This window comes from Phaethon aethereus (genome assembly GCF_964289735.1).
Source record: "Phaethon aethereus genome assembly, chromosome: 18".
Taxonomy (NCBI): Eukaryota; Metazoa; Chordata; class Aves; order Phaethontiformes; family Phaethontidae; genus Phaethon; species Phaethon aethereus.
In genome coordinates, this window is record NC_138594.1 from 3,074,323 (window position 1) to 3,086,452 (window position 12,130).

Genomic DNA, 12,130 nt, shown 5'->3' on the forward strand with positions numbered 1-12,130 from the left:
CTATCAAATATTACCATCTTCTTTCTACATCATCCCTTACTTTCTATGCAAGATTGGACATAGCACAATACTAAATATATTATAAAACTTATATAGTCCCCATCGAAACAGTCTCACCTCTACAGCCCACTTGCACTCCTCAGAAATAAGGCAATTATAAGAAAGGAGAGTTCTTTCTAGAAAGAAGCTGCATCTGGTATAATTACATGCAGAGAAAAGATGAAGGGACAAATCTGCTCCTGTGAGACTGTTTATCCTGTTTCACAAAACAATCAACAGCTCCATCACCCGCAACTCACATCTCTGCGCCCGAGGCGAGGTACTCCCCCCTCGGTGCCATTCGGAGGGCTACTTTCGGGCCACGACGCAGCACTAAGCTCGTGCCTGAACCTCTGCTCTCTGCGCGGCGGCTGAAGTCCGCCTGATCACAAGCGACAGGAACGCGAGCCTCCAAGCAGGTCTCAGCTTGGCATTCGTTCTCACTACAGACGCTGCACGCCCACGCCAGAATAACACCACCACTGCTGATACAGAAACAACTTTGCACAGGAAACTTCGAGTAGTTTTGAGCAAACTTAAGAGGCACAACAGAAAGCACGGAGCTCAGCCTTGAAAGCTGCCCTCCTACTGACATTCTTCCTGAGGCTAATGAGCAATAAGCTTTAATAACAGGCATGCAGGCACAACCTGAAGCACAATGCCTAAAATTACAGGGTTTGACTTACTTTTCTGTCGTGTTTAGATACCCGTTCTTCGCTATTCCTTATAAATGCAAGGATACGCAGTTTTCTCATAACCACAGTCTTGACTTCAGCGAGGTCCTTAAGGAAACTCTGGTATGCTCTGAAGGAGGAGAGATGTCCCTTGAACACAGGACAAACTGAGGAAACTTCACTACCTTACTGGAACAGTCCTTAAATTTGGGGTGGGCACAACAACCTTTGGGTTTTAACAGGCGCTGTACCTGCTGCTTGTGTGAGGACGCACTGACGCCTGCACACGCTGTAACCTACAGAGTGCTTCCAGGTGACAGCTGGTACAACGGGAGGTGACCCAAGTGCAGAGACACAGTTTAGTGGATGAGGAGGGTGTTGAGACAATTACAACCATGTTGGCTCGTGACTGCACGGCTAAAGACACATTAATACTGGAAGATCCCAGCCCCTAGATTTGGTCTTATGACTCAAGCCTCAGATGTGGCATGGGTTTCTGGATGGACAATTCACCTCTTCTTCCACCCTTCCATCGATCTCCTAGACACAAGGCTAAGCGCATCCGACATCAGACCATCATAGCTGCAGCCAGGAGGGCTTCCAACAGTAACTGCTAGGGAGGAAGGAAAGCAAGAAGTAGTTTTAAAGGCACCTAAACAACTATTTTTAATCTTGTTTTCCAAAGAGCATTTGCTCCTCCATAAAAAACAGCCAGACTCACAAAAGCATTTAAGCACCTAATGGCTTATTCATTAAAGTCGGGCACTCGATGCCTATCTGGCATTAGGCAAAATGGCTGTTTGGAATAAGACCTAAATGCCCTACATCTGACAAAAAAGTATTTAAGCAGAAAAAATGGTAACCCACATTAAAAGAAAAAAAAAATGGACTCTTCCACAAGTTAGCTAGGGTAGCTATTACTTAAGCTGTTTTGTGTCCCACAGCTGTCAAAAGTTTTCTCTATTTTTGAGAAATTCAAAGAGAAACCAAGAAAGGCATGTTAAAGTACACACGATTTATTTATTCACTGGTGATCGATGTATACTTCTACGTACTGACTACCTGGTCAGACAGGAGGAATATTCTTGATTCCTTTGCCTCCACAAATGTTTAAAGATTCACAAAATTCTGATATTGTGATTTATAGAGAGTCAATGTTTCTAGTTGGTTTTTTCACTTCTCACTTTCAAATAGTGTGAAACCATGGGGATTTCTACTTCATTAAAGTCTCTGTTAGAATAACCTGCACAGATTTCTTCCCAAGGAAAAAAGAGGGGAGAAGATACTGGAATTGCCCATTGAAAAACCAATTAAAGAAAATTTAACTGACCCTGCTCAAGCGGAGTCACATAAAACAGCGCAACCTTTCCCCTGGAAAATTCCAGTTGCATCTTAATTAAGGCCGACAACGCCGGAAAGTAAACTAATGCTATACCAAAGTAATGTAGTGTCCTGCCCTGTGTTCTGGCCCAAGTTGTCAGTTAGGATAAATACTAAGAGCATTAAGGCCACTGTACTTCACAATCAGAAATAGCTTTACAGCAGTTTTCAAAGGATGTAAAACTCACTGAATGGTGACCAAATATAAACGAAGATTAATTCTAGTAAAACCTTCACAGTTATAGGCCATGGGGACAATAAATATGTGATCAGTGGTGCAAGAAGGTTAATGAAAGGAATGACTGCTGGAAAGAAAAAGACTTCTGAAAATGTGTGCTGTCACATCAGAGATGGATTAGATACAGAAAAGCAATACAAAACCAGAGAAAAGTGTCAGTGCTAGAACTTAATCAAACATGTGCTGATTTTTCTAATGCAGTGGGAAAAACTGACTTTCAGACTTCAGACGCACTGAAGGCGGCCTTTGTCACCTACTGAAATCCAAAGCAGGCTGTTCCAGAAGTCTGCAACAATTTCAGAGAAACCTGGTGCTGTAAACAGCAGCTTAACCCTACCAGAAGCTGTCGTCCTCTGTCCCTACAAGCAGCACGGCGGGCAGGGGAAAAGCTCCTTCCCGACCGACCTACGCACGGGCCAGGCCCAGGCAAGAGACAAAGGTTTGACTTACTGGCACAAGATTCAGGCCCCAGCTACGTCTCTGCCTGCACCACTGAAAACAAGACCTACAAGGGAGACTATGGAAGGGGTGTGAATTCACCAGGCAGAGAATAGCTGGCATAGTTTTATCCATTTTTAATTTAAGAAGTTGAAAGAGAACTATAAAACTTCAGGCCTTGCAACACTAGCAAATAAATACTGTCTCTGATGTTATCTTGTGCTGGAAAATACTGGTTTCCCCGATCATTTCTAATGGAGCTTGAAATTATCATGAGGTTTTGATATTTTCCTCCCGTCTGCCTCGACACCTTCACACCAGGCAGCTCTAGGTTGAATCCTTGCCCTCCGTCAGCTCCGCAGCAGTAACGTGCCAACGCTGCCCTGCCGCAGCAGGGACGGCCACGCTTCGGAAGGTCAGATCAGTTTATGGACTGCTCAGAGCAGGAGACACACAAGAGCTTTCTCACACCATCAGTCCCGTAGACATTTTGCCTACTCGCTATTTGACCTGTTTCAGTTGACTCAGCGATAGACGTAACAGAGCCAGCACCAATGCACCAACTGGATTTGCACTGCGCTCCGGAGAATGCCAAACCTAGAACAATTAACGGATTCGATCAAAGTCTAGTTTTACCACCTGCAGCAGGTGTTGCGCCGACAAAGGTCTGGTGACGCAAAGATGACAAACCACAAAGTGAAACACGCGCTTTGGCTGTCCCAAACACTGCACTGGAGAACAAAAGCAAGCAGAAGCCAACCTCTACACCGTGTTACTGAACAGACCCTCACAAAACACAGATACACACATGAATACAGAAAACTATCAGTTAAACTTTGAGTATCTCTCACATCTGCTCCAAGATACACAAGCAAACAAGCTCGAAAAAAAACACCTTATTTTTCAACAGTTATGGTGGGACACAACGGTCACATTGGTACGCCATTTTCTACAATAGCTTCAAAACTGTCTCTGCTTTTTTCAAGAGCACAGCACTGAAAAGGGACTGGTTCTTAAAGAACATCAGCAAACAGGCTCACGCATTTATTCGTAAGTGTGGGGAGTTAAAAGTTTATAAAGTTTTGTTCTAAGACTGCGCGCTGACATATTGCAAAAAGGTGAGAAACTTTCTCAGGAGGGCTCTAACGCTCTCCCTCCCACAAGTAACCTTACATGTGCGTGTATAAATGCAACGTTGTGTGTTTGCTGCGGAAAAGGTCCAGTGAATACAGTGCATTATACAATCCCTACCACTTAGAAACACAAGCTAAAAATTTTTTTTTTTTTAAATATGTATTTCTATTGCACGTCAACATTGGAGAAGTACCATTGCTCTCTTCAGAGGCAGATCTCACTACACCACGGGTCAGCAGAGGTGAGGAAGTTCTGCTCAGCCACATCGTATGACCCGGACCACACATGCAGCACTGTGCAGGGCTTACAGGGCAGAGCACAGCCCCTCGCATGACCCACAGCCAGCCTAAGAAGTCAGTGCCTGCTGCACTAAACCTTCCCACACATCAACAAAATAGGCGCCCGGGCCCAATGGCTGCGATTCATAAAAAAATACCGAGGACGTATGTTCACTTTTTTAAAAATACAAGACCTTAAAACAAAGTTGTAACGATTACAGTCTACGCTTTCGAGTAATTTTGCTGACCATGGAAATACAGCAAGCTCTGCAAACCCAGAGACTGCAGTTCTGCTTCTCTTCTGCACCATTTGGAAGGACAGTAGATTACCTGAATCTGCAAAGGGAAAATTAGGAAAAGAAAATGCAATTACCTGTGCTGGAATTTAGCCAAAAAGGTAACTCTCACACAGAGCAGTATTTAGCGACCTGCATGGGGTCAGGAAACAGGTAAATCATGCTCTTTGATAGCAGGGCTTTTCATTCTTTGCATGACTGTCGGCTCAGGGCTAATAGAGATCAAAGCATATCACCCAGTGAATCACGAGGATGCTTCTGAAGCTGTCCCTCAACACACGCCACTTCAATTCTGACATACCACAGCCCTGATCCTGTGCTAAGGGGGTAGATCTAGTACCCATTTGCTTGCAGAGGAAGGAGGAAATGGCAGCTTCATTTTGTCATCTGTAGCCTGGCTACCAGCTTAGCAACAAGGCTTATTTATTGCTACCCCTTTTCTCCTCTCTCTCCTCCAGCAATTAATTCATTGGGCAGTTTAAACACATTGAAAGAAGGAGTCGCAAAGGAGAAGAATTCACTTTTACAACACAGATGAAGAGGCAGAAGAGACAGAGCCTCGTTAGCAGAGCCTTTAGACCATGTGTAGCACATGTCGAGCTCCAGGCTGAACCCAGGATACTCTCTCTCAACCAGCGGGATGCCACTGGAAACACAGGGGAAAGAGGAAGAACAAGGAGAAAAGGGAGGGTGGTGGGTTATGCTATTTGAATTAGGAAAGGAAAGAGCAGTGTAACAAATTCACAGGAGTCTCTCAATCCTGCTGCTCAGCAAGCATTTTTAACTTGGTATTTCAGTAAGACGTCAAAACTCCCGGACGTAAAGGACCTGCAGCAGCCCCTCAGCAAGACACACGCATGCTCATGCAGAAACTGAAGCTACCAAAAGTTCTGAAGTACAGCCAAGGGAAGTAAATACTCATGAGCGGAATTCCATAGGCAAAAGGTGTTGCTGACCTAACTGGAAATGATAAAATTCAAAAGGCCATTATCAAAGCACTAGAAACAAGCCATCCTTCCTTATTCCACTGCAGGACTGCAACATCAGCAGTAAAAAGTGTCTTTTTATGTAATTATATACCAAGCCTATGCCTAACATGGATGGTGTTATGGACACAGCACCTGTGTGTCTCCCATCTAACCCAACTGCCAATAATTTAGTAACTCAGACAAGAGGCCTGAATTTCACACTTCAAGAAAAGGCTCTGCCTTTCTTCCTGATCAGAGACCACCAGGGATGGATTGTTTCTAAGAACCTGTTAGAGATGACAAATATATAACTCCTTCCACCAGAAAGGGGCTATATAAGAACTGCAGGAGGAGAGCACAACTTGAAGGCTATTAACCATCATTATTTTTCACAGCTGTGAAGGACACCCCAAAATGGAAATTAAAATGACTGCTACACAGCATGAGCTTGAAGCTTAAGCCTCATCTTGACAGTTTTCTTTCCAAAAATTCACATAGACCTTGTATGGTGGCACCCATCAGTCCATCTCAGTGACTGATTCTACTAGATCACTTGGTCAGCTATTAACTCGTCCACGCAACTCCCCACACCCTCGTCCTCCCCAGCTTTGCAGACATATATGATACCATCACTAAAAAAAAGCAGATGATTTCTAAGCAAATGAAACTGTAGTTTGCTACATGTAGGAGTAACTGAGTTCAACAGATGCATTTAACATTATCTTCAGACATACTCAAAGCACAAATCACATTGTTCATTTGAGGTGACAATGCCATACCTTATCACATCTGGTTCTGTGCCTTCATTCTTATAGGATGCCTGAAGTTGTTTCTGTCTTGTGAGAAGGTCATCCACCAAATTCTGCCTCCTGTCTCCCTCCAGCTGTGTGCTGATGATACTTGGTTAAGGACCAAACTTAAAAACACTGAAAAACTTCAATTTTATTATATAAAATAATACCTGTTATACATTCTTAAAATAATTCAGACCTCCTGATCATCAAAATTAACTAGAGTAACTATTTTAACTCAAGAAAAGGCTGTAACGTCTAAGAAAAGGATAGATAGGTCACATTTTTCTGAATGAAGTCTGCTGTTATTCTAACTGCGTTTCTGAAGTTTACGTATCTCAAAGAAAAAGTTTCATACAGTGACCACAGAGTGATCTTCAGGTCATCAACTCAAAGTAATAAGAGAACTGGAAGGCTATTTACTTCCAAATTAACATAAGTATTAAGAATAGCATTTCCCCTCCAAAATCCAACATAATTCTTCTTCCATTTATTACTAAGAAGTCCTATGCAGCTGATGTCTTCTATAACATTGACAACATATAACAGTGCTGCACAGGTTAAGATCAGGGAAGGATGAGTCTTCTTAAAAGAACTCCAACTTATACTGCTATGATCTAAATGGGGCAGGTCCAAACAGACTAGAGCTTTTACAGTCAGCAGGGTACTTCACGTCTGAGTTCACTGGAGGCTCATAATGCAGACCAGGTGCATAGCTCCCAGCCAAGTGGTCAGCAAACAACCAAAAACTTACTTTCAGCATCTGTTGCCATTTGCAATTCATTAGCAGAACACCCCAATAGCCACTGATGCAGCACAAAAACCAATTCATGTGGCATCTCTGAAAGACAAGATGCCCTTAAGTGCTGCAGTTTTGACAGGGGACATGTGTTTGCTTTTTTTAATTAATCTTAGTGACATTTTGAAGGACTACTAACTCCCTTCCAGCTACTGCTCAATAGATTATGCAATAGCTGATCTGATTTGTGTATGTTTTCTGCCACTGGACAGGAAAGTTTTACTCCTGGCCATCAGCACCGCACTCAGGTGGTCTGAGCTTAGAAGGGATTTCTGCTATAGTTAGCTTGAAGTTAAACATTCATTCATTAAATCAGATTGCTGCTGGACATATTCAGGGAGATGGACATATTTTGCCTCGTTAAGCCTGACCATCACAGCATATGGAAAGAGCAGCAAATCCAAGCCAGGCCACAGGGTAACAATCCTAGAAAAACACGTGCGATTTCTTTCGAAGGCATATATTAAAGCATTCTGACATCATTCCGAAGATGCAGTTCCATTGCTCCTTACATCAGTCCAAGTCAGGGCTGCCACATCCCTGAACAAGGCTTCACCCTTGCTTTCTGCAAGCACTGGCACTCCTGCAGCCAGCGGCTGAGCCAAGGGAAAAGAACGGATTAGCAAGTTTTCTGCTAGACGAGTGATCTTAGCCCACAAACCAGCCACTCAACAGCATCGGCACAGTGCACAGGCAAGATGGTGGCAGCTCTGAGATTATTCAGATCATCTTGTTAAGCTTCTCTCTGACACAAATGTAACGAAAGCCAGCCTCGTGTCCACCGTACCAGAGATGCCCAGGCTCCCAACTCCTCCTGCACTACAGCTGCCGTGAAAACATTAAACAGCAGCACGGACAAAGTTCTAGCGACAAAGTCTTCTAAAAATGGAATGAGGGAAAAACCCCAACTGCGTGGCGGAGCAATTATAGCATACTTTTCCACTCTCTCCCGCAAAACAGTAAAGGTCAGTGAGTTGATGTTTACACAGATACATTTGGTGTGTTGATACAGCCCGAAGCAGTAAGTCCTTCAGCTGATCGATCTTCTCTCTGAGATTCTGCAGTGATGATCTGATAATCACATTGAGCTGAAGGAGAAGAAAGATTTTTTTTTTTATACATGTGCATAAAATTTAATACTACTACATACAGATGACAATATATTTAACTTGAGCTATACTGGTGTGAAGGACTCTGTTCTAAATGAAGAAAGCCTGCCTCAGAGCCACAAAGGGAGCGAGACAGTTAACTGGTTTGGACTGCTTACAAAATAATGAGATAAATAGTACTAGTTTTGCAAACACAATTGTAATGCATTAACGCTGTTTAATATGGAGAGCTTTCTTTCAAGTCTTTATAAACACGCTCCTTTATATGGGCAAAACATCTCAGCACATTTTAATATTTTCCAGTTAGCTTTCCAGTTCTTTCCTCTGATCTTTAATACAAATACAGGCGCCAGCTGCTTCTGCCACCAGGTTTCTTTCCCAGCTCCCAGGGTTAGAGGGAAAGTTGCTACAGGTTCAGACATTCCCTCCGCTGCACTCCCACAGACGTTAAAGATCCCAAAGAAATGCAGATTTCCTCCATTTCCCTTCTCAGCAGCACCTATGACTCCCCACCCTTTCTCACAAGTGACCTGCCCAAGATTCAGATACATCTGTTCTTACTAAAAATGCAGTTAAGTCGTTCACATTCTCCCCTGCTGCAAACAAGCCTGAGGTTTGCAGGAATCCTCCCCTTCCCAAATTAGGCTGACATTATCCTCTGGGTTTTTCCTCCTTAAATGTTACTACTTTTCATTCCAGTTATGTAGAACATACTAGGAAAAAACATTGTAACTGCAATTAACTATGCGAGTCATCCTAATTAAGACTTTATGTGCTTCTTGTTTACAAGACATTAGCCCCGCTGCAGGTTATAAGAGTTAGCAACCTCAGATGCTCTGTGTGATGAGCTAGTAACAGAGCCAGAGTATTTGCTTTGACTGTCATTTCCTGCGTTCTTAGAGACACAGAGGCAGCAGCCAGACACCAAAGTCTCACTGAACAGACACCATGACCCAAGGATCCTGCCCAAAGCCAAACTGCACTTGATATCTGCACACAGATGGAGCTGGAGTTCCCAAAAAATCACTTGATAGCATCAGAAGTTTAAATCTCTCTGACTCAGTGAGTTTTGTTCTCAAACACTACTAAATACAACAGAAAGCAGATGCAGCCACGCTGAGGCAGTCTTGAGAGCATGCAGCGGAAGCAGAGCACTGCAAAATCTACCTTCAGACCCAAAGCTGCCGAACACGAAGGCAAAGTTTCCAAAGACAGGATGGGGTATAAATACGTCTAGGAAAGCTCAGCCTGCTGCACACCCTCTAGCTCTGCAATTAGGTAATAAAAGGTCTTTTCATTTCACATGTACGTTTCCAGTACTCGTGTCCAGGTGGACAACGCTGCATTTAATCGGCCCAGACCAGCAAAGCAGCATAAAGGTATACACGTCCAGGAAAGTCATACAGGCTCTCTCTGCTACTCTGGCCAGAAATTGCAGTGCTGTAACAAAAGATTTCACTTCCATTAAAGAAGAAAGGAAACCAATGGCAGTTTTAAGATCAGCTCAATAGAGCAGAGGTCACAGATGGTAAGTGCAGGCTTGAAATCTTTCCCTACAGGGTTGTGGGTTGTTTGGGGTTTTTTTTCCATTTTAAATTTTATGCTCTATTTTTTGCTCAGCAATAAGCAGTAAGTTTTTTTAGCCATGCTAATGGCAAAATACTATAAAAATAAAAACTTGTTTACATTCTCCCTACCAGGCAAATACTGTACAAAGACTTTTTCTCCATTAAAGCATTCAGGAGTCAGAGTGTATGACTGCTCAGCCATGGATTTCTCAATATGCATTTCTGTTATGCAAACAACTCTCATTATTGGAAACGTGTTTATAGTAGAATCAAACACTGCCAAATATTCATCTTTAACTGTTAAGGGATTAAAGGGAAACTACACTTGGAAAACACAGGGCATGGAACAAATGATTTCATGAAGAAATAAGTCAACCATGTAATGTTTCCATAAAACACAACCTGGGAGAGTTACGGTACAAGAAAGGCTTCAAACAACACTAACACAACATTTTGTAGGGCTTTTTTGGAACATGTCACAGATTGTAGCGATGCCAATAGTGAACTTTGTCCTCTTTTACAAAGACAGATGGATTAAGCAGCAAACTTTTATTATTTTTCTATTGCTTGAGTATATATCTGTACAATTTCTAATACATCATCTTGAAAGCAGGGAGTTTAATCACCACTTCTAAACACTCCTCTCAATTCTACAGCTAGAGAAAATATTTCTCTCAAATCCCACTTATTTGGGCCTTCCAAAACCTCTTTTCAATTCATGCCAAATTTGAGTCATTCATTAAAAAGCACTGATTACAAAGCCTACACAGTTTTCTTCAATGTTTCTTCAAAAGAAACATTTCAAAAGTGTCATTTTATTTTAAAAGGTATCAGCAAAGAGACTGGCAAAGGCGATTCATGATCACGCATCACATTATAACCCCGCTGTAAAGAGAGGCAGAGTCTACAGAACGAATCAGTGAGGATTTAATTATGCAAATTATTATAAAGACTAACTCAAGGGCTTGCACACACTTTCACCTTAACGTAGTCAAGGGAGATCCCTAGGGTGCACCTCAAGCAGGCTCCTATGCTTCTTGAAGGAAAGGCTGAGGCTTTTAGTCCTAAAGAAAAGCAGCCCCCTGATAAACTTTTTATTTCATTTTATTTTTTAAACAGGAAGTGTGAAAAGGAGGAGAACATAATATTCCTGGATAAGCTCTAACTTCTGCTTCTCATTCATATTTAACTCTGGTCTTACGAATTTTGCAACCTTTTTTAGCTACATTTCTGACAAAATGTATCACATCCGATCTACAGTATCTACAGAAAGGAAGCAAGCCAGCCTTGTGGGGAAAAAATATCTATCCAATATTTACATAGAAGGGAGTGCACAGAAGCTGACGTGCATCCCTATGACTCTTAAATTCAGGGTCTCTGAAAACAGTTCTGTTCCTGGCAGAAACAGCCCTGAGCAGTCAGGAGCACGTGCCCAACACTCCCACTGCTTCTACTCTTCTCTTTTTATAAAATCAGCATTACTGCACGCATAAAAGATTTATTACTGTTAAATCCAACATTATTTTTGTGACACTGAAAAGCTACCATCAATTTTGAAACTGCATTCTTGCTTTCTTTATGGAAATCTTCAAGAACTTACCATTAACGTAAGGCACCTGCCATTAAGCTTCACTTTTCAGCTGCAGATTCCCAGCTGGCCGCAACGGTGACCTGACACAGCCCGGTCACCCCTTCCCGCAGCGTGCCCGGCCCTGTCACTCGACTAACGCCCACTTCCCTCTGTGGCCGGAGAGGCAGAAAATCCAGGACTTAGAGGAAAACTCAGGATTTACAGCTTCTTAGACACATACGACTCCTGCAATCTAATGCTTCGCCAGCATTTAGGACGGTTAGAAGCAAAACCTAGCTAAAAATATCCACGTTCGCAAAGCCCAGCGCTGCTGGCAGTACCTTGGCCGAACTCTCCCCGTTCCTTTGGTACCGGTTCCGCTCCTGGATCTTCTCGGCGACCTCCTGGGCGACCTGGCAAGCGGCGTCGTGCAGCGAGAGCCTGCGGAGGAGAGGCGGCAGTGAGCCCCACACCCCCGGCCCTGACCGCTGCAGGGGGCCTGGCTCTGCGGGGATCCTGCGGGTGCTCTGCCACAACAGGCGGGGAGCCAGCAGCGCACACGCGGCATTTTAGATTCACCTAAACGCAGCTTTTCTTTGGGGGGAAACCACTCTGTAGGGAAGGGGCACCCCCCGTCCCGCCGCACGGCACGGAGGGAGGCCTAGTCGGGGCGGAGCCTGAGGCTCTGCCGCGCACGGCCGGGGCCCTCCCGCGGCCGCCACGGAGCGCCGCTGCCCCACACAACGGCACCGGCTACCAGGCCCGGTTCGCAGCGGGGGCGGCGCGCCCGGCCCGGGGAAGCCGCGCCCGGAGTCCCAGCCCGGGGCTCACCAGGGGTCCGGAGCCAT

The 12,130-nt window shown here is 43.9% G+C and overlaps 1 protein-coding gene across 1 annotated transcript in view; it reads right to left on the reverse strand.

The window, feature by feature from the left end:
- Positions 1-12,130, reverse strand: part of STX8 (syntaxin 8) — a gene marked incomplete at both ends in the record, with an annotated part of 109,023 nt that extends 96,893 nt beyond the window's left edge. Inside the window, 4 exons of the mRNA XM_082008090.1 lie at positions 6,225-6,335; positions 8,029-8,123; positions 11,624-11,723; positions 12,114-12,130. Coding sequence (XP_081864216.1) covers positions 6,225-6,335; positions 8,029-8,123; positions 11,624-11,723; positions 12,114-12,130 — 323 coding nt within the window. The remainder of the gene's footprint in view (positions 1-6,224; positions 6,336-8,028; positions 8,124-11,623; positions 11,724-12,113) is intronic.